The 23,559-nt window shown below is 54.9% G+C and overlaps 8 protein-coding genes across 8 annotated transcripts; 3 read left to right on the top strand and 5 right to left on the bottom strand.

The window, feature by feature from the left end:
* The first annotated feature begins 451 nt into the window (after positions 1-451).
* On the top strand, positions 452-3,878 carry ALE1 (lysophospholipid acyltransferase). The gene is made up of 12 exons (XM_076637731.1): positions 452-770; positions 846-1,066; positions 1,147-1,172; positions 1,235-1,362; positions 1,456-1,809; positions 1,926-2,029; positions 2,120-2,189; positions 2,285-2,426; positions 2,510-2,521; positions 2,603-2,700; positions 2,776-2,800; positions 2,878-3,878. Exons 1-12 carry the CDS (start codon positions 711-713, stop codon positions 3,714-3,716), a joined length of 2,079 nt encoding a protein of 692 aa, XP_076496346.1. The 5' UTR covers positions 452-710; the 3' UTR covers positions 3,717-3,878.
* A 219-nt stretch (positions 3,879-4,097) lies between these two features.
* Positions 4,098-5,166, bottom strand: BDY24DRAFT_390791 (uncharacterized protein). Its single transcript, XM_076640722.1, has 2 exons — positions 4,674-5,166; positions 4,098-4,528 (listed from the first exon to the last, which is right to left on the bottom strand). The coding sequence occupies exons 1-2, from the start codon at positions 5,070-5,072 to the stop codon at positions 4,145-4,147; spliced, it is 783 nt and encodes a 260-aa protein (XP_076496345.1). The 5' UTR covers positions 5,073-5,166; the 3' UTR covers positions 4,098-4,144.
* Positions 5,167-5,202: 36 nt separating this feature from the next.
* Positions 5,203-9,920, bottom strand: RIA1 (GTPase RIA1). Its single transcript, XM_076640721.1, has 15 exons — positions 9,809-9,920; positions 9,509-9,715; positions 9,279-9,389; positions 8,594-9,189; positions 7,525-8,512; positions 7,403-7,445; positions 7,212-7,333; positions 7,047-7,143; positions 6,563-6,983; positions 6,257-6,501; positions 6,055-6,183; positions 5,844-5,981; positions 5,703-5,754; positions 5,585-5,628; positions 5,203-5,475 (listed from the first exon to the last, which is right to left on the bottom strand). Exons 1-15 carry the CDS (start codon positions 9,872-9,874, stop codon positions 5,330-5,332), a joined length of 3,405 nt encoding a protein of 1,134 aa, XP_076496344.1. The 5' UTR covers positions 9,875-9,920; the 3' UTR covers positions 5,203-5,329.
* A 280-nt stretch (positions 9,921-10,200) lies between these two features.
* On the bottom strand, positions 10,201-12,702 carry CDC7 (serine/threonine protein kinase CDC7; the record flags this gene model as incomplete). The annotated part of the gene is made up of 10 exons (XM_076642737.1): positions 10,201-10,253; positions 10,477-10,797; positions 10,872-11,021; positions 11,097-11,179; positions 11,248-11,369; positions 11,522-11,695; positions 11,787-11,880; positions 12,006-12,222; positions 12,309-12,441; positions 12,553-12,702. The coding sequence occupies 10 exons, from the start codon at positions 12,700-12,702 to the stop codon at positions 10,201-10,203; spliced, it is 1,497 nt and encodes a 498-aa protein (XP_076496343.1).
* A 437-nt stretch (positions 12,703-13,139) lies between these two features.
* ARG2 (acetyl-CoA:L-glutamate N-acetyltransferase) lies at positions 13,140-15,822 on the bottom strand. Its single transcript, XM_076640720.1, has 3 exons — positions 15,631-15,822; positions 15,386-15,463; positions 13,140-15,137 (listed from the first exon to the last, which is right to left on the bottom strand). Exons 1-3 carry the CDS (start codon positions 15,712-15,714, stop codon positions 13,221-13,223), a joined length of 2,079 nt encoding a protein of 692 aa, XP_076496342.1. The 5' UTR covers positions 15,715-15,822; the 3' UTR covers positions 13,140-13,220.
* Positions 15,823-17,725, top strand: BDY24DRAFT_390783 (WD40 repeat domain-containing protein). Its single transcript, XM_076640719.1, has 8 exons — positions 15,823-16,012; positions 16,120-16,274; positions 16,375-16,534; positions 16,608-16,657; positions 16,731-16,770; positions 16,844-16,918; positions 17,008-17,314; positions 17,395-17,725. The coding sequence occupies exons 1-8, from the start codon at positions 15,889-15,891 to the stop codon at positions 17,687-17,689; spliced, it is 1,206 nt and encodes a 401-aa protein (XP_076496341.1). The 5' UTR covers positions 15,823-15,888; the 3' UTR covers positions 17,690-17,725.
* A 2,252-nt stretch (positions 17,726-19,977) lies between these two features.
* BDY24DRAFT_415669 (uncharacterized protein) lies at positions 19,978-20,228 on the bottom strand (the record flags this gene model as incomplete). Its single annotated transcript, XM_076643478.1, has 2 exons — positions 19,978-20,103; positions 20,172-20,228. 2 exons carry the CDS (start codon positions 20,226-20,228, stop codon positions 19,978-19,980), a joined length of 183 nt encoding a protein of 60 aa, XP_076496340.1.
* Positions 20,229-20,344: 116 nt separating this feature from the next.
* Positions 20,345-23,553, top strand: BDY24DRAFT_441855 (uncharacterized protein). The gene is made up of 12 exons (XM_076644641.1): positions 20,345-20,811; positions 20,936-21,006; positions 21,121-21,186; positions 21,294-21,371; positions 21,457-21,474; positions 21,546-21,593; positions 21,700-22,502; positions 22,591-22,626; positions 22,706-22,822; positions 22,913-22,967; positions 23,084-23,134; positions 23,278-23,553. The coding sequence occupies exons 1-12, from the start codon at positions 20,448-20,450 to the stop codon at positions 23,470-23,472; spliced, it is 1,902 nt and encodes a 633-aa protein (XP_076496339.1). The 5' UTR covers positions 20,345-20,447; the 3' UTR covers positions 23,473-23,553.
* Positions 23,554-23,559: the final 6 nt, after the last annotated feature.

Here is a 23,559-nt window from a genome sequence, read left to right as displayed (position 1 = left end):
GAGTGCCGAGATCGAGCCTGAACCGACGCGACGCGGCGACTCCCGTCGAAGGGAGAGAGGTGGAGGAGGGATGGAGGATGACATAGGCACCTCGAGGCCGGAAAAGCTTGGGGTGAGAGGACGCTGGAGACGTTGATGCGACGCGTCTTCATCTTCTCTCCTTTCGGCTCCTCGAACACCGACAGGCTTTGTTCTTGGGGAGATTGAGCTGGGCGGTAAGGAAATGAAGCTGCTTTGCTTCAAGGGCGGGGATCTGGATCTATACTATCGGAGTCGAGAGATCATTCGGCGATGGATCTTGAGATCCGAGACGCGTCTTTTCCCTCTGATTGTCGAGGAGAGGTGAGAACCCCTCTTAACGCCGAAGGACTGTCGGAACTCTGAGAGCATTCTCGATAAGTGATTCTGCTAGCTTTTGGGGAGGAGAAGGATCGAGGGCGTTGAAGTTGCTCTGATTTTGCTTCGGTTTCAACGCGTCTTGTCGTCCTCCCTATTTTCCGGGGTTTTTTTTTGGTTCGTCTCCTGATCTTTCAAAGATATCCCTCTGACGTTTGACTCGAAGGAAAAACTTCCCTCTCGAGAAGAAACAGAACTCTCCGAGACCTCCTTCTTTCGTCGTCATCTCCTCGACCCCTTGGCCGGCCGCTCTCGCCTTTCCTCCCCTTCTTTCCCTCCCCAACTCTCACCCTCCCTCCGTTTCAGCCCTGAGGATGTTCGACCCTTTCCTCTCCGTCTCCTCCGCCCTAGGAACCCCTCCAGATCACATCAAAGTGAGTTCCATTTCATTCTTCGTCCCAAACGAAACGAAACCCTCCAAGCTGACCGACCTCCTTCCCTCCTCGAAGCTCATCTTCTGCCTCCTCGCCTCGTACCCTCTCTCCTCCCTCTACGTCAAACTCCCCACGGACGCGACTCGCCACTACTACTCCATCTCGGTCGCTGCCTTCTTCCTCCTGGGAGTGTTGAGACTCTACTGGGGGACGGCTCAGTTGGTGTTTTCGATTGTAGGGACCTACTTGCTGGTGTGCTTCAACAGGACCGAGAGGATGCCTTGGTTGGTTTTCGCGTGAGTACCACGTCTTCTTCTGTATGTATCTACCTTGAGAGCGAGAGAGAGAGCTGACCTTGCTTTGGGTGGTGGTGCAGCTTCGTGATGGGCCATCTAACGATCAAGTGAGTTGAGCTCCTTCCTTCTCCTCCTCCTTCCTTCGAGCTGATTCCCTTCTTTTTCTCAGTCACATCTATCGAACCATCTACGCTATCGACCTCGATGTGATTGAAATCACTGGATCCCAGATGGTGCTCGTCATGAAGCTCTCCCAGTTCGCGTTCAACGTGGCAGATGGAAGGAGGGATGTCAACGTGCGTTCCTCGAGCTCTCTCTCTCTCTTTCCTCCTCTCTTGTTCCTTCCTCCTCAAGCTCACCCTTTCCACCTCCCCCTTCTTCGCTCGCAGGACCTTGACCCTATCCAACTCTCCCATCGGCTCACCAAGGTACCCGGTCTGCACTCCTTCCTCGGGTTCTGCCTCTTCTTCCCTTCCATCCTCGTCGGTCCCTCCTTCGAATTCTCCCTCTACCACTCCCTCGTCAACGGAACCCTCTTCCTCGACCCTCCGTCCACTCCCAACCAAGCCGCGGAGAAGAAGGAGAGAAGAGCGAGCTTGAAGCACGAGGAGGAGTTGGAGAAGGAGGAGAAAGCTGGAGGGGTCGGAGCGATTGGAGCGAAGGTCGTGAGGAGAACGAATGCGGCTGTTGGAGCTGTGGGAGGGTTGCCGAAGGGCAGGAAGAGGGTTGCTTATGTTCATATGGTGAGTTGGTCTATCGGGTTACTGGGGTTTTAGAAGGGGGGCAAGGAGGAGGAGGAGGAGGAGGAAACGTTGAAGCTCACCATCGCCTTCCTCCTTGCGTTTCGACTTCGATCCAGGCCGTTGGACTCTTCTTCTTGGCTCTCTACGCTGTTCTCGGTCCCAAAGCTACCTACACTGGCGTACTAGACGATTCGTGGTGGGATTACGGATACGGATTCAGGTCAGCGCTTCTTTCGCGTCTTTCTCTCCCTCCTCCTTCGTGAGCTCGACCTCGAAGCTGACCTTCCGCTTTCTCCTCTCTGCTCGTCAGACTTCTCTACGTCCAAGCCTGTGGAGTTATGGCTCGAACCAAGTACTACGCTGTTTGGGAGCTGACGGAGGTGAGTTTACTCTTCATCTCGTTCGCTCAAGGAGAGAAGAGGGACACCGAGACGCGTCGAGACTGACCTTCTCGTTTCGTTGTTGGATGCGACAGGGAGCCATCATTCTCTGTGGTCTCGGATTCAACGGCTACGACAGCGTCACTGGGAGGACTCGATGGAACAGATGTAGAAACGTAGACGTTCTCAGGATCGAGACGGCCGAGAACTACAAGGTTTTGTTTGATAATTGGAACAGTGAGTCCTCGCTCGTCTTTTCCTTTTTTCTTCGACTCGATGAGCAGCATTTGACTTTGTTCTTTCTCTGTATTGGCTCATAGTGCGAACGAGTGGTGAGTCAGAACTGGTTCTTCTGCGTTCAGCGGTCGGACGAAGGAGATCTGATCTCGTCTGCTTCCCCTTTCCGCGTTCAGTCTGGCTCCGAGAATGCGTCTACAAGAGGGTGACGCCCAAGGGAAAGAAGCCTGGCTTCAAGAGCAGCATGATCACCTTCCTCACTTCGGCTTTCTGGGTGAGTTCAAACCTTTCCTCGCGCGTTCGTCCAAATCGAAATCTAACGCGTCTGCTTTCCTTCGTTTCTCGCAAGCACGGAACTCAACCTGGATACTACAGTACGCTTTCCCCTCAGTTCACCTCGATCTTCCTCGTCCACGTAGCTGACTCGTACGCGTCGTTCTGTTCTCACCAGTCGCTTTCGTCCACGGCGGCATCCTCACCGCGCTCGCCAAACAGTTCCGTCGAAACGTTCGACCTCTCCTCCTCACCACCCCTCACCCTCACCCTCATCCCCACCCAACCTCCTCCTCCTCAACACCTCCCAAACCGACCCCTTCTTCCACTCCCTCCTCCCCACCCACGCCCACGGCCACGCCCCACCCCTCGCTCCTCCAAGACCTCCTCAAACGTCTGTACGACCTCCTCGGCTGGCTCTTTGTCCAACTCACGCTCAACTACCTCGCTTCCTCCTTCCTCCTCCTCGACCTGTCCTCCTGCCTCAAGTTCTTCAAACGAACCCTGTTCTACGGGGACGTGCTCATCCTGCTTGGGTTCGGGTTCATCAAGATGCAAGGGCCGAAGAAGTTGGGGAGGGCGTTCGGGGTGGGAGGGACGAGAAGGGAGGAGAGGAAGAGGAGGTTGAGTAGGAGTGAGGAGCAGTTGGCTTGGGATCCGATTGGGGGTGGGGGTGGTGGAGGGGAGGGAGAGGGGAGTGCGAGTGCGAGTGCGAGTGGGACGTCGACGCCGTTGAGGCAGCAGCCGGAGATTGTGATCTCTCCTCCTCCTCCTCCTCCACCACCAACTCTGCTGTCGACGGTCGTTCCAGGACCGACGACGATCCCTACGCTTTCCAACATCCAGTCCGCTTCGTCTTCGCCGTCCGCGTCCGCGTCCGCGTCCGGTGCGGTGAAAGCGAAAGGGAAAGGGTCGGACAGCAGCAGCAGTGCCGCTTCGAACGATTCCGAGTGGGACATGGTCGGTGGGAAGGAAGGGATGGGAGACGGGGTGGAGAAGGCGGTCGAAGGGAGGTAGAGAGGGTGGGTTGCTTTTGCTTTTGCTTTATGGTGTCTAGTTTAGGGCTCGGAGGAAATGGATGGGGGGGGCGACGATGGAATATTGTATACGAATACGATTTGACGTAGGTTATTCCTGTTGATGAGAACGAAGGGTCTGGTCTTTTTTTTGGGCTGTTGGTTTTTTTCTTGAGAGAGGGAAAGAGAGGGAGAGGGAGGGAGGAGACGCGTCGAGTCGAGTCGCGTCGCGTTCCCTCGCCACTTCCAATTCCCAGACGAAAGCAAGAGAATTCAGGCAATGGATCAACCCCCATAGTAGAGAGAGGGCGAAAAGCAAAAATCGTTCAAAAGACGTTCAAAAAAAAAAAAAAAGCAAAACGGAAACGAAACACTCGAACCAGCGAGTTTCCACCACCACTGCACCCCTTTTTTATCCCTCCCCTCCATTCAAAGATCCTCGTCCGAATCCTCGCTACCACCAGCCAATCCCTTCCGCTGACTGGACACCCTCCTCAGTTTCCTAATGAACTCTCCTTCCTTCCCTCCTCCTTCGTCCATCTTCACGTTTCCCTTTCCCTTGCTCGACTTGCGCTTCTTCTTCTTCGAGCGCGGTCCCGGTCCAGCAGAGGAAGAGGAGGTTGAGGAGGAGGAAGGTGGGTGAGGGTTGGGATTGAAGACGTTGGGTTCTGTGGTGGTTTGGAAAGGTTTGGGGTTGGTGGAGGAGGAAGAGGTGCGAGCTGGTTTGGAACGATTGCAGTTGGAGTTGGAGGTTGAAGGCATGGGAAGGGAGAGACGAGGTTTCGGTGGAGGTTGGACCCAGTCTAGAGGGGGCTGGGACGTTCCAAGCACATAGGGAGTGCAAAGAGAAGAAGAAAAAAAGAAAGAAGAGAAAGGGAGGTCAGAAAGGGAGAGGGAACGAGCTCCAAATGAAACGAAACGAAGGGAAGGGAAGGAAACGACTCGAGCTCGAGCTCACCTCTGCAAAATCACTAACCCTCCTTCCTTTCCTCCATCCAATCATCTCCTTCCTCAACTTCTCAAGCCTAGCTTCCTGCTCCTTCTCCTCTCTCGTCTTCGATGGAGGTCTTGCCTCGTCCTCCTCCGTCGTCTCCTCTTCTTCTTCTTCCTCCTCCTCCTCCTCCAGCACACCCTCCATCCCCTCTTCCTCCTCCTCCTCCTCGGACTCAGAATCTGCATCCACCTCCTCCAAAGCTAAACCCTTCATCTTGAGTTTCTCTCCAAACATGAGCAGTTCCTGGACGAGAACGAGGTACGAAGGAACGGCTTTGGAAGCGTCCATGGCGGGGACGAAGTGCGAGGTAGCGAAGAGGGAGAGGGTCTGGCCGGCTTCGAGGAGGGACGGGTTGGAGGGCATCGTTGGAGGGAGGAGCTCCCGGTGGGAGAGAGAAAGGGGGGAGAAAGGGATGGAGTTGGGTGGTCGTTGGGAGGAAACAAGAAGAGAGAGAGCGAGGGGCGAGGAGCTGATCAATTCGCGTTGACCCGACGCGACTTTTTTTTTTTTTTTTTTGTTGTTTTATTCGCCTTTCTCTCGTGTTCAAAACTCGTTTCGTACAGTGATAGATGGTGAGTAGAACAACCAAGACGGTTTGCGAATCTAATCTAATCTAAAGTCTAGAACTTCCTCGTCCTCTGCTTCTCAGCAAACGCCACAATCTTCTGCTCAACAAACATCCCTTTCCTCTTCCTCACCCCGTCGACGTAGACTTTGGCGACGTTGGCTCGCTCGGCGAACGTTCCGAGGTCTTCTAGCTCTTCGACTGTTGGGGGGCGGGAAGGAAGAGGGAGGGGGGGAGGGGTCAGAGCGATGAGAAGAAAGGGGGGTTGAAAAAGGAGGGAACAGGGGGAGGGGGAGGACGAAGAACGAACCCGTCGTTGGGACCCAGTAGGGGTCTTGATCGAGCATTTCGTAGCTGGAAGGAAGAAAAAAAATGATCGATGGTTAATTGTAGGACGAGGCGGAAAGGTGATAAAGAGGTAGACTCACCCGCTGAAGACGAGTTGAGGACTAGCGGCTCCCGAGGATCGTTTCCGGATGTCTGCGAAACACGGAAAAGAGATCAGACAACGAGTCCTTCCCACAACAGACATCGACGAAAGAAAGGAAAAGGAGGGAACCTTCACTCACCATCAGCGAACCCGAAACTCTCAATCACAGGCAGCAGCGCTCGAATGGTGAAGAACGACGTGCCCTCCTTGATCTCCTCCGACACGATCTTCCCACTCCTTCGAGAGACGACTCCGTAGACCTTTCCGAGGACCTCGGCTGCAAAAAGAAGTCAAGAAGAGCGTCAGAGAGAGAGGTTGGAAGAGGGAGAGGAGGGGAGAGGGAGACTCACTCGAAGTCTGAATGTCGGACGTGTACATGGCGAGCATGATTCGAGGCGACCAGTCGAGCAAACCAGCTCGGCAGGCGTCCTTGACGGCGGAGATGAGGGATCCGGTGGCTTGGGCGAGTTTCGAACGGACTGAGGAGACGGAGGGAAGGTCAGGACGAGACAGTGAGTCGAGGGAAAGGGGGGAGAAAAGGGGAAGGCTCACGATCGTCCTTGTCCTCCGAAGTTCCAACGTCGACCTTCTCGACGAAGTAGGCCATTCCGACGACGGGTTCTCCGCAAAGAGGTCCTTGGAAGGTAGCGATCTGGAATCCGTTCTCGATGCTGTCGTCAAAGTCTCTAAGCATTCGAGCGTGGTCGTCGTGAGCGTCCGAGGGTGCCGACGCGTCGATGGTCGAGGGTTCTCCAGTCGACGGGTGCTCGAGAGAGGCCTCGTATCGTTGTCGCAACCTGTGGAAGACGAAACGTTAGACTGATTTCCCGAACGAGAGAAGGAGAAAGGAAAACTCACGACTTGACGGTCCCGTTCGGTCGATCAATCAACAAGTTAGGCCCAACCCTTTTCGGTCCAAACGCCCAAACCCTCTCCGCCATCCCAACCCAATCCCTTCCACACTCCTCACAGATCTTCTCCAACGCAGGCCAGAACTCCTCAGCCTTGACTTCCTTCGCTCCGTCCTCCTCTCCTCCTCCAGCGGTCGTGAGCTGCTTCGACGCGACCTGATCGAGAGACGAATCGTCGTCCTCGACGGAGACTCGAGCTCCTCGACGATCCGACTGGATTCGTCGCATGGTAGCAGTGTTGGCTTGGAGGAAGGAAGTGATTTTGAGAGGGAGAGGGACGGCTCGGATGGTGAAGTTGACGAGGGAGTTGGTGCTGGAGCCGAGGATCGTGCCTCGAGGTGCGTCCTTGGTTTTGGTGGGAGCCATGTCTTGAGAGAGAAAAGAGGAGTCAGCTTTGATTCGACTGCTGAGAAGGAAGGCTGAGTACTCACCGACACCTTTGACGGCGGTCTCTCGGAAAGGAACGATGGGCTTCGAAGCCTGGATCTCGATCTTGGCGAATCGTTCTCGAAGATCCTTGAGGCATCGCTGTAGAGGAGAAAGGAAAGGAGAGTCGTCAGTATCTGTGCTATGAACTGAGATGGAATCGAACGTACCTCGAGATGAAGCTCTCCAGCAGTCAAGATAACGTGCTCTCCAGTCTCCTGAACGAGAGTCTCGACGCAAGGATCGGCCTGGTTGAGAAGACGAAGACCCTCGACGAGCTTGGGAAGGTCGGCTGTAGAGACGAGAGGGATATGTAAAATCAGTGATGGTTCGAAGGAGGAAAGGTGATGAGGTCACGTACCAGGGTTCTTGGGCTCCAGAGCGACTCGAACGATGGGAGGCGACTGAACGAAGAAGAGACGCGTCGAAGTAAGCACCGTCCCTTCTTCCTCCCGACTCCCTCGACGAACGAAGAAGACTCACAGTCATGATAACTCCGGCCAAGTTCACCAACCCGGCCTTCAACTCCTCCTGATCCTCCCCTACAACCGCTCCCTTTGAGCTCAGGGCACACAGCGTCGCGTTCCTCCAGACCTTCCCTTCCAGTCCTCCCACAGCGAAGACGTTTCCAGCCGGCACGGTATCCACAGCGACGAGATCTCTTCCCATCATCATGTAGAGACTCGTGAGCTTGACGGAGGTGACGTACTTGACGTTTCGAGGATGCGAAGGAGGGAGGGTGGTGTCGTATTTGGGGAGGAGGCAGTGGAGGGTGGTGTTGAGCTTGAGGGTTCCAGAGTAGAGACGAGCGAAGCCGATGAGAGCTTCGTCGGAGGTTGAGGAGGGTTCGGGAGTAGGTTCGGGTGTTGGAGGAGAAGCTTTGACGGGTTGAGCTCCAGAGACGAAGGTGAGAGTGGGAGTTTCGTCCTCGTCGTCCTTGGGAATCGGAACTCCATTGGGACCAGACTTTTGTCCTGCAGGTGCCGTCTTCCCGTCTGCTCCCAATCCAATCAACCCTTCCCTGTCCAGTTCGATCTCGCGTCTCCTCTCCTCGGCTCGTCGTTCCCTCTCGATCCTGCCCTGCTCTCGCATGTCCTCAGCGGTAACGAGTCGGACGCGATTCTCGGGGAGCTCGCTCTTCTTGATGGCGAACATCTTTGAGACGTAGACGACGACGTTGGATTCCTCGCTTGGGTCGCAGGAGTAGAGATCTCGTTCGAGTTTGGAGGTAGGAAGTTGGGAGGAAGCGTTGGAGTAGGAGTCGGGATGGAGCATCTTGGGGACTCGAAGAGCTTGGGCGATCTGAGGAGGAGGGATGATTTCGACGACGGTTTGGAAGGTGGTGGTGGAAAGAGGGAGCCACTGGGACATGATAAGGTTGAGCAGTGTTCGGTGATCCTTGGTCCTGAGATCTCGAGGATGAAGCTTGACTCCGAGGGAAGCAACGATCTTGTCGATCTTGTCCGAGTTGCTGGAAAGAGGGAAAGCACGACGCGTCTCAGCTCCTCCGATTCGCCTCGAACGATTGATAGAGTTGAAAACAAGGACTCACTGGTTCAACATGGTAGCCTCGTACACCCTCCAGATGTTCTCCAGCACGAACTGGACGAACATAGGCTTCAACGACCTCCCAGCCAACTTCCGATGACTGACAACCCTCTTCGTCTTCGGATCCAGGTAGAAATCTCCCCAAAGCACCCTCCTCAACTTGGGCTCCGAGATCTTGAGCTTCTCAGCGTAAAGCTGAGCAAACTTTCCAACCCTGAAAGCCCAACCATCAATCGCACTGGCGAAGATGACGTTTCCTCGTTCGGGAGCGAAGTAGATGTCCTCGTCGTCCTTCTCCTCGAACTCGTGCCCTTCCTCCTCGTCGTCTCCACCAGCTCCAGCTTCAACCTCTCCAGCCGCAGCTTCTCGTCGAGCCTCCATTCGCTTCTCTCGAGCTTCCCTCCAACGAAGATCGTCCTCCATTCGGTCGGACGCGTAGAAGCCTCCCATGATGGCGTTGACTCCTTCGATGAGCTGGGAGAGATGGTGGTAGGCTTCGGAAGGGGAGAGTTTAAGTTCGGTGATGAGACGATCGAGTTTGTTGATGACGAGAATGGGTCGAAGCTTGTCGAGCCAGGCTTGACGAAGGACGGTGATGGTCTGAGAAGGAGGGGAAGGGAGGAAGAGGAGGTGAGCTCGAGATTTTGGACCAGGGCTGAGAAAGGAAGAGGGAAAAGGGTCGAGCTCACCTGAGTGCAGACTCCCTCAACAGAGTCGACGAGAACAAGAGCTCCGTCACATAGACGAGAAGCTGTTGAGACTTCACTTGAGAAATCGACGTGTCCAGGGGTGTCGATGAGCTGAGGACAAGAAGGAAGGAGGAGGAGAGGGATCAATCAGCTTCGACTTTCCTTCGACTTCCCGTCGAGTCGCCTCAGCGGACCCTGAGCATCTCTGAAAGACTGGCATTTCCACTCACGTTGATCATAAAGTCCTGAGGAACGACCTCTCCTTCCTTGGTCTTCCTGAGCATCTTGAAACCCAAACTGACGGCTGAACTCTCCATCGTGATTCCTCGCTCGACCTCATCCTCTCTGCTGTCGAGATATCGCAGACTGCCGGCGAGTCGAGATGAGATGATGTTGTTGGCAGAAAGAAGAGAGTCGCAGTAAGATGTCTTGCCGTGCTGTGAAGGAGCGAAGAAGGAAAGTCAGCTTCGAGAAGGTGAGGGAGGGAAGGAGGAGGAGGAGGGAGGGGGGAGGAAGGAGACGAAACGAACGTCAACGTGAGCTATCACACATATCGACCGAACGTTGGATTGGGATTGGAACTTCTTCGTCGACATGGCCGAGGGAAGGGAAAGTGAGAAAAGAAAGGGGGGAGGGCGGGTGGGCGGTGGGTGTAAGAGGAGAGAGAGAGGGAGTCTGGCTGAGCTCGCTCGAATCTGCGGCTCCGATTGATGATGATGAATGAATCAAGAATTCTCCAACGAGTCAGGAAGGAACGAAACAAGCAGAGATATGCGATAATGAAAACGTGTGGTACGAGACTGGGGATGCGCGTGAAAAGTTGGGTGAGAGAAAAATCGTAGGGATCGTGGCCAAGGGAAGCGTCGCGAGAGAGAAATATGCAAGGAACCATGAAGGAAAGCAAGAGATCGAGAGAAAGGATCTACTCGTAAGTGCCAGGTTTACGCCAGTCTCGGACGCTGTGAATCGGGCAGGCTGTGAAGGAGAGAGAGAAGGGAGGAGAAAGGTCAGGTCGACCTCGACTCTCTCTCTCCGCGGTAGGTCTGTACTCACGTTCCTCTCCAAAACCGATCCCCTCTCCGTATCCGACTTCATGCTCCTGACCGTCAACGATGACCCAATCTGAGAGAGGGAAGTACCGGAAGCGGAATTAAGTCAGCGACGCGTCTTGTTCGGAGGAAGCGTAAGAAAGCCTCACGAGATCCATCGTCGTTCAACTTGTGTCCCTCCGCACAAACAGCCATCCCAGGTCCTCGAGGTCCATCGAAGTCAGGATCTACGCCCTCCTCCGCCAAGAACTCGTGCTCCAAAGCTTGACCGGCGGTGTATCGTTTGCAGGGATCGAGAGCGAGGATGTGTTTGAGGAGATCCAAGGCTTCGGCGATTCCTTGCTCGTGTTCTTGAAGAGTGTCGTCGGGACTGTGGTTGGAGTAGAGGTAGGGGTTGGCGGTGAGGATGATGGATTCGAGGTTGTGACCGGCGTGGTCGAGAGCGGGGACGTTGGAGATGAGGGTTCGATCTGACGGAGGGAAACGACGCGTCAGGCGAGTCGTCGTAAGGCAGAAAGGAAGAGGAGGAGTAAGAAAGACGTACTGTGGATAGAAGCACACTTGTCCATCTTCGTCTTCCCAAAGATGGCAGAAATCTCCATCAAAGCTTCCGTGTCGTCGTTCGAGTTGAAGATGGGGAATTTGCGAGTAAGGATCGAGAGGAGGATGATTCCAGCGGACCAGATGTCGATGGCTGCGGCAAAAGGACGTCCCAGATCAGTCTCGATCGCGTCGAAGCGAAATGACGGAGGAGAGAGACGCGACGAACCGACGCTCTGATCAGGACACTTCAACAACACCTCCGGAGCTCGGAAACCTCTCGTTCCTGCACGGTTGGCCTTGACGCTCGGGCTGGGAAAGAAGGGAACGTTCAGTCAGCTTGTGAGAACGACATTTCTCGCTGAGACCGAAAAACTCACCGCTTGTCGTCGTGAGGGAATCCGACTCGATCCGCCGGCAGCTTCGACCTCTTTCTCGCCTCGTAAACAGCTTGTTCAACCGTCCTCGTAACCCTCGTCTGCTCCCTTTTCCCGTGAGGATACTCCCAAGATGCAGGACCGTGTTGACATTTTGCGGAGTGGGGAGGAGGAGGTGTGTATCGCTGAGGAAGGGAGAGGAGGCAAGGGAGACGTGTCAGCCTCGTCGTCTACAGACTGAAACATCAAGGGACCAAAAAGTAAGATGGAAGCATACCTGAGCGAGTCCAAAGTCTACGAGGATCCCTGACCCATCCGACTCGTCGAAGAGAAAGTTGGCTGGCTTGACGTCCCGATGAAGGATCCCTCGAGCGTGGGTTGCTCGAAGCGCTCGGAAGAGCTCTCGGAAGTAGGAACGGAGGCTTGTAATCGACAGGTGGCGGTAGTAATTCTGTGGAGGAGAAGAGAAGATGAAGATGAGCTCATGATTCTCGAAGGAACGAGAGAGGGCAGGGAGGGAGAGAGACGAGGGCTGAACTCACTCGGAAATCGTCGTTGCAATGGAAAGGCATGACGACGAGGATCTGATCCTCGTAACGGAAAGCTGTAATGACTTGGGAGATGTTGGTGCATCCTCTGTTGAAGATCAGGAAGAAAGAAAAGGAAGGAAGAGGTCAGCCCTCGCGTCCGTCCCAGCTCGAAGCTCGACCGACTCAGGCACAGGCTGAAGGAAGCAGCCGAAGAAGGGCAAAGAGACGAACCTCAGATCCTCCAAGATCGAGATCTCGTTCTCTATCCGTGATGGACTCGACGTGACGTAGATCCTCTTGATGGCGACGTAGACCTTGGGCTGAACCTTCCTTCTCGTCGAAGGACCAGCTCCCTCGTCGTCGGATTCAGAGGAAGGATTGAGCCAGAGGGAGTTGTTGTAGTCGGAGTTTTTGAGGTCGATGGCTTTGTAGACGGATGAGAAGGTTCCTATGAGAGTTTGAAGGGTGTGGAGAGCGTAGAAAGGTGGTGAGGAAGGGCGGGAGGAGGGAAGGAAGGCAGGGAATCGAACTGACCTTCTCCCAAACGGTCGACGAGTAGGTAATCCTCTGCCAGACCCTTGACCGTCTCCTCGAGGTCTCCCATCTCCTCGTTCAGCTGAGCTCGTTCCTCGTCCGTCCTCCCAGGCATCTCGTCGACGAAGTTGACCTTCGAAAAGAGATAAAGGAGAAGGCGTCAAGTTGGCTTCCTTCCCGCGAGCTCACCACCCTCCCCTCCTTCCTCCCTCCCCTTCCTCTCCCTCGTGTCGACGAGACTCACCTCCTCTATCTCCTCCTCTTCTTCTTCCTCCTCCTCCTGCTGCTCCTCGTACATCTCCTCGTCCCCGTTCTGTTCCACCCTCCTCTGCCTAGGAGTCGCTCCGTCCTCCTCTTCCTCCTCCTCGTCTTCAACAACATACTCGGCTTCCATGATGAGCGCGTTAAAGCTCTCGTTGGCGTCCACCTCGTTCATCCCTCTCGTAGTATAGTACCTCACAGCCCTAGCCCTCTGGTTCTCTGTTGGATGAGGATTCAAATGAGGTCTCCACCCATCGTCGTTCTCGAATCCTTCCTCGTCTCCCAGGTCCGACCATTCTGGCGCTGCAGCAGCTGCCGCTCTCAATCGTCCTGGTATGCAGAGTTGAGAGGAAGAGGTTTCGGGTTCGGGAGACTGGAGGGAAGAACGGGGTCCGAGGTAGGCTGGGTTGGAAGAATGAGCCGAGGGGATAGCGTATTGGAGGTTGACCATCGTTTTGAAGAAGGAAGGGAGGGGAGGAGGTGAAGGTCGTTGGAGAGAAAGCAAAACGGCAACAACGCGACTCTCTTTTGATTTCACGCGACGACCGCAAAAGTCAACAACGGCGAACCTTTTCCACTCTCCAATGTAGGTCATCATTCGTTGTATCTATTGTAGTGTAAAAATTGGTCGTAAAAAGCTCCGTCCCTCCCTCAGTACGCCCAAGCGGAAGGGATGGGCTCGACGACTCTCTCCCACCTCCCCAACCTCCCAATCTCCTCCTTCCTCTGGCCCAACAGTCCCTCTTCTTCCCTCGGACGCCTAGGACCTCCTCCAACCTCGAACCCATCTGACTCGTCGGTTCCATCCTCTTCCTCTCCACCTCTCGCCTCCTCCCGATCGCACCAAAACAACTTGAACTTCCCTCCCTGCCCTCCCAACCTGATGAACCCGTTGCTTCGTTCGAAGTACCACTTGTTGACGGGGTTGTCCGACCTCGAACGCCAGACGAGATCCCGTCCTCCCGAGGCTGGAACGGTTCCGGCGATGGATCCTGGAGTGGAGTTGAGAGCGGAGGGGAGGGCTGAACCGAAGGATTCGTCTCGGAGTGCTGACCAGAGGAAATCGACGGTCCCGTCACCTTGGTGAGAGGGAAGGACGGCGAACTTGTCGAGGTAGCAGACGGGAGTGGGTCGGGTTGGAGGAGGAGTTTGGGGTGAAGGGGGCGAAGGTGAGGATGAAGACGGCGACGCGTCGATGAAGTCGGACCCTTCCTCCTCCTCTGCTTCCCACTCGTTCGTGACGATAGCGGCTCCGGCGTAGTCTCCTGCGACAATGACGAAGTCGAGGTGTTTCTCCAACCTCCCGTAGAACCTCTCCTCGTCCAACTTCCTCCCAAAGCTCTCCTCCAGCAACCTCGTCATCTTCTTCTGATCAAACTCCCCGACCTTCCTGACGATCTTGAGCTCCAGTCCTTTCCGAATCAACGTCGGCGTGTCCTTCGTTAACCTCCCCGTTGAATCGAGTAGAGCGTGCGGTAGTGAAGGAGAGTGAGCGGGTTTGTTGGTGATGAGGTTGGCGATGAGAGACCGAGGGGAACGATGGGAGACGATGAGGGCTGAGGAGGATCGAGGCATGAGGGTGAGACAGGATTGGGAAAGTTGGAGGTTCCGAAGGGAGGTTGGGTGGGTGAGGGACCAGGAGGGGAGGAAGGTCGAGTTGATGAAGTTGTATTCGGAGGAGAGGTTGATGGTGAGATGAGGGAGACCTGATCGAGCGTAGGAAGGGATTCCACCTTCGCGGTTGATGATCATGAGGCGGAAGGGAGTGAGATCGAGAGGTCGTGATAGAGCTAGGAGGGTAGTTGAGGATTTGAGAGGGATTGGGAGAGGGAGAGGAGAGGAGGAATCCTCCGACGCGTCGTCCGACGAAGTAGCGAGTTCCGTTCCTGCCGAACTTGGGAGAGCGTCCTCCGTTGCTAGAAAATCCAGTTCGGCCTGCTTCGACTCCTTTCCAGCTTGAACCATCGCCACTACTAGAGCCTTGACCACTCCGTTCGCGTCCACCCTCGACACTCGCAGACCTCCTCCCTCGGTCACCTCCATCGCCAACGGCGGTAGCACGGGAATCTCTCCAGCCCTGACAGCCTCGGTGACTCCCTCCAACTCCTCCCTATCCACCCTCATCTCCCCATCTTCTCCAATCCAAACAGGCGTCTGCAGAATTGGTCTCGCCTCCGAACCTAGCCGAACGAGGACGTCGACGACTCTCTCCATCTCCCTCAAAGCCTCCTCCCGAGCTTCCCTCGTCTTGATCTGGTCTGGTCCCCAGTCGTCTCGATCCACGACGATGACTGAGACGAGTCCGAGCTTCTGAAGGTAGACCATTCCTCTGCAGATAGCGTCGAGTTGACGGTCCGTGAAGGGTCCCTGGATTTTGACGAGGGCGGTATGAGGACGAGCTGGGTTGAGGAGGGAGGAGACGAGAGCGTTCGTGGTTGGTTTGGTATCTTTGGAAGACGAGGATTCCGTTTTGGGTGTTTTGGAAGGGGGTAAGGATCCGAAGGAGGCGAGGTAGGAACGAGAGTCACGGAGGGAGGGATTGGCGTTGAGGATGGAAAGGATGAAGTCCTGAGGCGTCAGAACAGAAGAAAAGCGATAAGGTCAGCGACTGTTCGAGTAGACTACTGCAGCAGAGATCTCCGAGTCTTGTAGATCTTCCACAGAGAGCAAGAAAGCAGGCGAAAAGGCAACAAGAAAGAGCTCGGGAAGGAGATAGGCGCGGCGAGCTCGTGCTTCCTTCCCTCGCCTTTCTGTGCTCTCGATACAAGCCTTGAGCAAAGAGAAGAGGAGACGGATTTGTGAGGATTTTTACTCACGTTCTGATCGAGCTCAAAGTCGTCCTGCTGGTCCTTATCCAGTCGACGAGGAGAGGCATGGAGTTGGCGAGTCGCAAGCTGGAAGGAGGAGGGGAGACGGAGGAGATGCCAAAGATCAGAAGGAAGAAAGGTCAGAAAAACGCTGTACTTCAAGAGTAGCGATACGTTGAGTCCCAGCCTCCTCGTGGTAGCCTTTGACTCGCTCTAAAGGATAGACGAAGGCAGCAAAAGTGGTGTGAACTCACGACCGTCGCAGCTGCCCGTCCTTGCCCGAGACCTGCTGCAGCTCTCCCCTTCCCCTTGGATAAAGCTGCTCCCCTGAGGAGCATGTGCGACTAGGTCTGGTCGATGCGGGAAGGAAGAAGAAGGACTGAAGAGCCGAGGTCGTCGATATCGGTCGAGAAGGAGAGGGTCGAGGTTTGGGGGAAGGAGAACAGAGCTCGAAAGATTGATTGACTGCCCTTCTTTCTCCCTCTCGACGACCACGACTTCGCCTTTTCAAGATGAGCAAATCTTCCAACTTCAAGGTCAAGGTCAAGTCCTTGGGCACCTTCAAGTCCCTTCCAGCAGAGGTGACCTCTATGGCTTTCCATCCTCAGTCGAAAGACATCCTTCTCACGGCCTCAGGTGAGCTCGAGCTTTCCTTCCTTCCTTTCCCCCTCCTTTCGTTCCGAGCTCACGTCTCGAGCGCGTCGTGCTGAACTTCTGCTCTTCCCACTTTTTCACTCGAACAGAGGATCACTCTCTTCGACTTCACTCTATCTCCAACCTTCAACGTCCTCTCTCAGCTATCGTTGGTCTGCCCTCCGAGGTCGCCTCGATTGTCTTCGCTGGCTCTTCAGCCGAAGGAGAAGGATGGGGGAACGTATGGTTCGCGTGTGGCCAAGATGTGAGTACAACCTCTTTCGAGCTGCTCGCCTTCTTCCACGGTTCCTGCTTCCGAGAGAAGAGTGTGAACTGATCAACCTTTCTCTCCTCTCCTCGTCCAGATCCACCTCGTCAACCTCGATCCTACTCCTTTCCTTCGGACCTTCGCTACAGCAGTTGTTCGCTCAATCTCTCTCGCTGGGGACGACATCAACGATCTCACTCTCAGCGAAGACGGCAACACTTTGGGCTGGTGCGGAGACGAGGGAAGGATGGGAGTCGGTGAGTTCGTCTTCCTCTCTGCCCGTCGACCCCTCCGTCTGATCTGGCTCTCCTTTCTGCTTCTCCTTACTAGTCGACCTTCGAACGGGAATCAAAACATGGATGAAGGGAAAGCATACCAGTGTTCGTAGCTCTTCCCTCGTCTCTTCTTCCCTCGCCTCGCCTAACTTTTGTTTCTCGTCGCGACTTTCTGCAGCTCGCCGGATCGATCTCGTTCCTGCCCTCTAGATCAGATCGTAAGTCTGCTTACTTCCGGTTTCTGTACTGCCCTTGAGCATTGGCTCATCAGACTCACTCTCCTTGCCTCAGTGGTTTCGACGGGATACGACACCTCGACGCGTCTTTGGTCGTCGACCGGATCGCTTCTCTCGACCTTCTGGCTTCGTAAGTCCTTACTCCAACCTCATCTGAATACATACGGTATTTGACTAACGTATCTCTGTTCCCCGTGCTTTGCTTCTTCTCTTCCTCAGATCCTCCTCCTCCCGCACCTCCCTCCTCCGACCCTTCCTCCGAACCCGAACCTCCCTCGCTCTCCATGTCGCCCTCTTTCCCTCAATCCTTCGACGCGATTCTCCATCCTCTTACCTCGGAGCCTATCATCTGTATTGGAACAGCGGACGGAATGGTTTGGCTTTCCTCCTCGCCGTCGCCGGGAGCTCCTCTTCGAGGCGGCGAGAGCGAGAAGGATAGGAAGAAGAGGGTGAAGGGGAGGTGGAGAGGATTGGACGAGGGAGGATTGAAGAGATGGGTTGTTGGAATGGGGCCTGTTGAGGGAGTGTGAGTGCTCCGCTTTGAACGAGAACGACGACGCGACGACGGCTGATGCTCAAGCTTTTTTTATTCTTCTCTGAATACAGAGCTTTCCTCTCGCTTCCTCCGACCGCTTCGTCATCATCAACCAAGCACGACGGAAAGCTCAGACTCCTCACCGTTTCGCACCTCGGAAACCTCACACTCTGGATCGTTTCGCCTTCGATGGAGCTCAAGGAGGAGAGGAAATGGTCGACTTCTGCGGTCAAGAAGTGCTCGGTCTTGAAGGTCACTCAGCTGGTAGAGAGCTCGGAAGTCAAGAGCGGGGGTTGGAGAGTCGTAGTGGGCGGACTGGGAGAGGGAGCGAAAGGAGAGGTCGAAGGTTTTGACTTGGTTTGGTGAGGACGAGAAGGGGAAGGGAGCGAGGCCCGGATGCGATGTGCACTGTGTTCTCTTCTCTCTCATCCAGTGTCCCAGATCTCAGCAGATCAGCATGAAGTGACCGCTCGAATGCTCAGAAACGCGATGCACGACGCGTTCCAACTCGAGTTTATCCCATCCGTCGGCTCTTTCGGCATGCTTTGGGATGCCAAGACTCCGTACGGGTGTTCATGGAAAGTCCCCTGTGCGTTCTTGCTCTTTCTCCTGCTGAAGCCGCCTCTCCTCAGGCTGTGGGAACAGGGACGAGCCCGCATCATCCGAGCTCGAAGCAGTCCTCCTTCGTTAGCTCTTTCCTCTCTTCTGGTTGCGCTTTACCCCTCAACCACCACCTCACTTCCTCAAGTTTCTTCCAACTATCTCCTCCTGCTTCCTCCAGCATGCTTCTCTTCGCTGCCCTTTCCTTCACGTCGCTTCTTTTGGCCAGCGCGTCCGCTTTTCCAACGGATCTCTTTTCTCGTTCCTTCCCCAATTCCAAAAATGGCTCTGAATTCGTATTTGGGGAGGGTCCAGGGATCTTCAAAGCTGGTTTCGACAAGCTCGTCGCGTTTGGCGATTCCCTGACGGACGACGGCAACGCCTTCAAGCTCACGAACGGCGTTCTTCCTCCAGCTGAGGTGACTTTTTTTTTTTTTTCGTACCTCAAAGCTTTGATCTAGTTTCTTGAGAAGACTAGGCATCGAGATTTGGGTTGATGTTGCACGATGGCAGGCACGAACGAAGCTGTCGATTGACTCGCTTTTTCCCGCACCTCCCCAGTTCTACAAAAACAACTCCTTCTCGAATGGACCTGTTTACTCTGCTCTCCTCTCTGAGAGACTCGCTGTCCCTCTTCACAACTTCGGTTCGTCTTGCCGTCTGTTTCTCCTGCATATCGCTCGAAACTGACCCGCGTCCTATCTCCTCAGCTGTCGCCGGTTCAACGACGAACAACGACAGGGCTCCCTCGATTCTCAACGCCGTTCAGCTTCATGTTCCTTCCACTCTCGAGCAGATTGATTCCTACCTCGAAGATCCGGTGGCCAAGGATCGGATTCACACGTCGCTGCACATCGTTTTCTCGTGCGTCCTCTTCCCACACCTGTTCCCCGCCGCAGTGCTGACTCTGTCTATTCATCTTCAGGGGAGGGAACGATCCGTCGGGAGGAGCTCTCATCACTGGCGTCGATACGGCCAACGACATCGCTCAAGGAGTACACAAGTTGAGGAAAGCAGGTTCGTCCGTCGCGTCGCGTCCACTCTCTCTCGCCTTTTTCTGCCTTTGGTTCAAGAACTCAATGTTCTCGTCTTTTCGTTTGAGCAGGTGCCAATCATATTCTCATTTTCACCCTCCAAGCTCCAAGGTCAGCTTCCCTGTTTCTGACTCTTTTCTCGTCCTCTTTCGATTGTTTCCTGTCTAAGTCTTTCTTCGCTCCCTCTTTGGATCTTCCGTTGACTGATCTCTCGCCTCATCGCTCCCCTTCTTTCCCTCTATCTGCTCTCAGATCTCTCGGTCAACTTCCCTCCCGTCACTGCCAACCCAGAGCTTTCCGCGTTCTTGGGAGCCTTCACCCTCTCCCTCCAGCAAACCCTCCTCCAGATCTTCGACCAGGACAAGTACCACCCCTTCACCGCTATCACCGACCTGTTCACAATCGGGAGGATCGTTCAGGATAACGCCGAGCAGTTTGGATTCAACCCTGACTTCTTGGGAGTCGAGTGCCTTGTGGGAGTGAGCGTCGAAGGGGTCGCACCCGTTCTTACTCTCTGCGAGAACGAGAGGGAGAGGTTCTGGTTTGATACGGTGAGTTCAGCTCGGGTACTCATACCAGGTGGTTGGAAAGATAGCGCTTTCTGAAGCCAGAAGGAGGGAGGAGATACGAACACATTAGAATCGACGCGTCGCGTCGACAAACACCCGCATCGCTCGAAGCTGACGTTCTTCCTCCTCTCACGTTTCTCAGATCCACCCAACTACCCGGGTTCACTCTCTTATCGCTGCTGCTGCCATTGCTACTCTGAAGAGCAAGGGTTGGGTCTGGTAGAACGTTGATGGCTGGACGGGATCGAGAAGCGACGTTTTCGCTCTTGCATTAGTCGAGATCAGTTCGCAGGACATTTGGATTTAGTTTTTCGTAGCCAAGATGGACAATGTTGCCTCTTTTCCTCCGCTTGATGACCTGAGAAAGGAGGAGGATCGAGACGTAGAAGAAGGAAAGAGAAAACTCACCTTGCCTTCGTCTTCGCAAGGTTCAAGGAAAACGGACCGTAGATCATCGCACGTCTTCATCTTCTCGCATAACTTTCTTGACCCTCGCCAATGGTAGGACATGAGGCTTGGAATCAGGATTTGCAGACTCTGCCAGTTCCATTTTAGAAGTCCAAAAGCTCTCGAGGAACTGGAAGGAAAGAGGCGAGGTCAGCGCGGGGCGATGAGGAGGCGAGGGAGGGAAGAACGGAAGCTCACGTTGTCGAGAGCCATATCTGGCTGAACCAGAGGTCCTGAAGAGTTGAAGAGAACCATCTGAATTAGAGTTTGAATAGAAGAGGATGATCGTTGGGAGGGGAAATGTAGTTGATTGAAAGGTCGAGCCCAAAACCCGACCCTCTCGAATTTCGGACGAGCTCCGTCTCCCTTTCCTTCAACACCACCTCCGACCCGATGGACCTCTAGTGAATCTCTTTTCAAGAGCAGCCTAGCAGCCTTCCAGATACCCCAACTCGAATCCTCACTTCTTTTTCTATGACCCGACCCGACGTTCCTCCTCCCAACGGCCCTCCTCCTACGAGTCCCCTTCCTCCTCCCCCTCCTCCTCCTCCTTCCTCCTCCTCAACCTCCTCAGGAACGACCCTCCCTCGCTCGACTTCCTCTCCTCTCGTCAACAACAGCTCGCCTCTTCCCCCATCTTCCTCCAAAATGGCTGCTACCAAGCAGAACGCTCCGGTCTCGTCGTCCTCGTCAGCTCCTGCTCTGGCGACCTCGAGAACGAACGGTAAACCGACAAAGAAGGAGCTCGATCCTGCAGTCTACGCCGACCTCGTCCAAGCCAGGATCAACGCTCTGGAGGGAGTAGAGTCAGCAGAGGATCAAGCTGAGAAGAAGAGTGGTGAGTAGCCATGTTGTCTTCGCGAGACAGGCTGAAGAAGGAAGGATCGGTAAGAGAAGAAGGTGAGCTCGAGCTCATCAATCCATCCTCCCATTTCTGCCCCCCCCCCCCCCCCCTCTTGTAGCCATCGAAGCTCGAAAAGCCGTCAAGGAGGCTACAGATCATGTTTCGCTCGAAGTCAAGTACATGGATCTCGTGAGTTCATGCTTTTGGAGCTGGGTGACTCTCCTCCGTCTCGAGAGTTTTGAGTCGAGCTCACCTTTCTTCCTCCTCCTCCTCCTTCCCTTTCCTCCTTCTTCTCCGCCTCAGTTCCAAGAGATGAAACGTCAAGAACGAGTTCATATCCAGGAGAGATCTAGATTCTCGAAGGAGAAGGTTCGTTGCTTATCTCTCGACCTGCAGGAGATCTCTCTCGGTCTTCGCCTTCTGCGAGCTGGCTGACCTTTGTCCTTCCGACCTCTTCTCTTGCTCGCCCTTTCCAGGAAGCCGCCAAGCTCAATCTCTCCAAGGCTACTCAGGGAAAGACGAAGCTCGACTCTCAAGTCAAGGATCTGACGAGAGTGAGTTGAATCGAGCTTCTTTTGCGGTCTCAGCGTTTCGTAGTGCGAGCTGACCTCTCGACTCTCCTTCCTCGCGTTCGAACAGCACATGAAAAGCCTTCAGGTGAGCTCACAATCCATTCCTGATTGCTCGTAGATTCCAGCCGAACCTGACTTTCATCTTCACTTCACCAGGACGAGAACAAGAAGCTCTCCGATCTGGTAGCTACCGCTCGTACCGAAGTTCGTTTCCACCTCCCTCTTCTCCTCGGCTCTCTCCTCCCACACTTCCTTTCTTCGCTGACTCTTCCCCTCCCTCACCCTTCCCATCATCCGGCTTCTTCCCCAGAAGATCGACTCCATCAAACAAGAAGTCGCTTCAGTCCGTTCCCGACCCGGTCGACCCTTCCCTCTCCCTCAGCCCATCTCCTCCCTCGCCTCTCCATCCCCTCCATCTCAACCCTCCTCTTCCTCCAACACCACCACCATCACCACCAACCCCGCCTCTTCCACCTCAACAGCCGTAACCCTTCGCATCTCCTCCATCCTTCACGGAGAACTCTTCGTCAAAGTCCTTCGAAACCGTCCCCTCGAACGAGCGTTCCAAACCTTCGCTACCACCGTCTCGCCTCTTCCTTCTTCCTCCCATCACCCCATCGCCTCTTCCTCACAGAACAACAACCACAACAACAAAGGCAAAGGGAAGCAGCAACACAAAGCACCTCCTCCTCCTCCTCCTTCCAAAGCAGGCGCGGATGGCGTCGAGTTCGTCTTCTCGCACGCTGGGACGGTGATAGAGAAGGAGAGCACGCCCGACGAGCTTGGTCTGGAGGAGAGGGATGAGATCTGGGCGGTGGAGTTTAGGGATCTGGGAGCTTTGCTGGAGGCGGAGGAGGAGGAGGAAGCGGCGGCTCTGGCGGCGAAGGAGGAGGAGGAGGCAGCTGGATTGGCGACGCCTTTGGGTGGAGGGGGGTCGAAGAAGAAGAAGAAGGGTGGAGGAGGAGGTGGAGGAGGAGGTGCAGGAGGATCCAACACGCCTGTGTCATCGGCTTCGACGGTGGTGGCGGGGAGTCCGTCGTTGGGGACGTTGGTTCTGGGAGGAGGAGGAGGAGGAGGAGGGAGCGGGTCGAGGAGTGCGGAGGAGAAGACGAGGTGAGTTCGCTGCTCCTGCTTCGTTGGCGTTGCCGTTTCTGGAGGCTGAAGCTGACCACTTCAAACCCTTTATGTGTCGTTGTCACAGAGCCAAAGCCAAACTGGAAAGCATCTTCGAGAGCGTGTACGTCTCCTTTCTCTTCTTCTCGACGCGTCTCGATTCCAGAACCGACTCTCCTCTCCCCTTGGTTGCCTTCAAACAGAGTCCGAGAACGCCTCAAAACCGTCCTTCGGCAGTATGAGCTTCGTGAAACCCAGTTCGAGGCGGTGCTGAGATCCAAGGAGCTCGAGGTTCTGCTTTCGAAGGCGAGGTCGGAGGAGTGAGTCCCTTCTCTCCATCTTCTCGCTCTTAACCGTCGAAAGACTGAGCTGACCTTCGATGGATCGCATCTTTCGACCTCGTCGTACAGAGCTCGATGGCTAGTAGAAGAAGCCGATCAGAAATCTAGGGAGAGGGAGAACCAGGTTCGTTCTCCTCTCTCCTCCTCCTCCTTTTTTTCGTCGTCGTCGTCTCTTCCTCCCTCTCCTTCTCCCTCTTCGTTTCGCTCACCCCGCTCTCTTCCCCTCTTATCTCGTAACAGACGGAACGCTACGCCAAATCCCTCGAGGAACTCCAACGTGCTCAAGGACAGGTTCGTCCCCTTCTCCCTCCCTCCCCCTCTCTCTCCTTTTGGCACACCCGTGTCTTCTTTCCAAGACGTTTTCGTTTCGTTCCCGACGATCGGGGTGCGCGTCCGTCCTAGTCCTTAACCAACTCTCCTCCCTTTGATCGCAGCTCCTGGACAAGCTGGTCTCGCTCGCTCAGGACGACTCGAAGGATCAGGCGGCGAGACTGTTTGGGTTCATTCGGGAGGAGATCCAGAAGAGGAAGGAGGGGGAGGGGAACGCTGCTGCTGCTCCGACTTCAACGACGACGAACGAGGGAGGAGGAGCAGGAGCAGGGGAGGAGGGGCGGGAGGAACAGTCTTGATGGAGCGAGGATTGAGATTTTGGACGCGTCTTTTTTCTTCTTATCTTGGCTGAAAGTTGAAAAAAAAAAAAACCTTCTTCTGCTTTC

Source organism: Mrakia frigida, assembly GCF_051309035.1.
Source record: "Mrakia frigida strain ATCC 22029 unplaced genomic scaffold BDY24scaffold_17, whole genome shotgun sequence".
NCBI lineage: Eukaryota > Fungi > Basidiomycota > Tremellomycetes > Cystofilobasidiales > Mrakiaceae > Mrakia > Mrakia frigida.
This window is presented reverse-complemented; position numbering and strand designations above follow the sequence as displayed.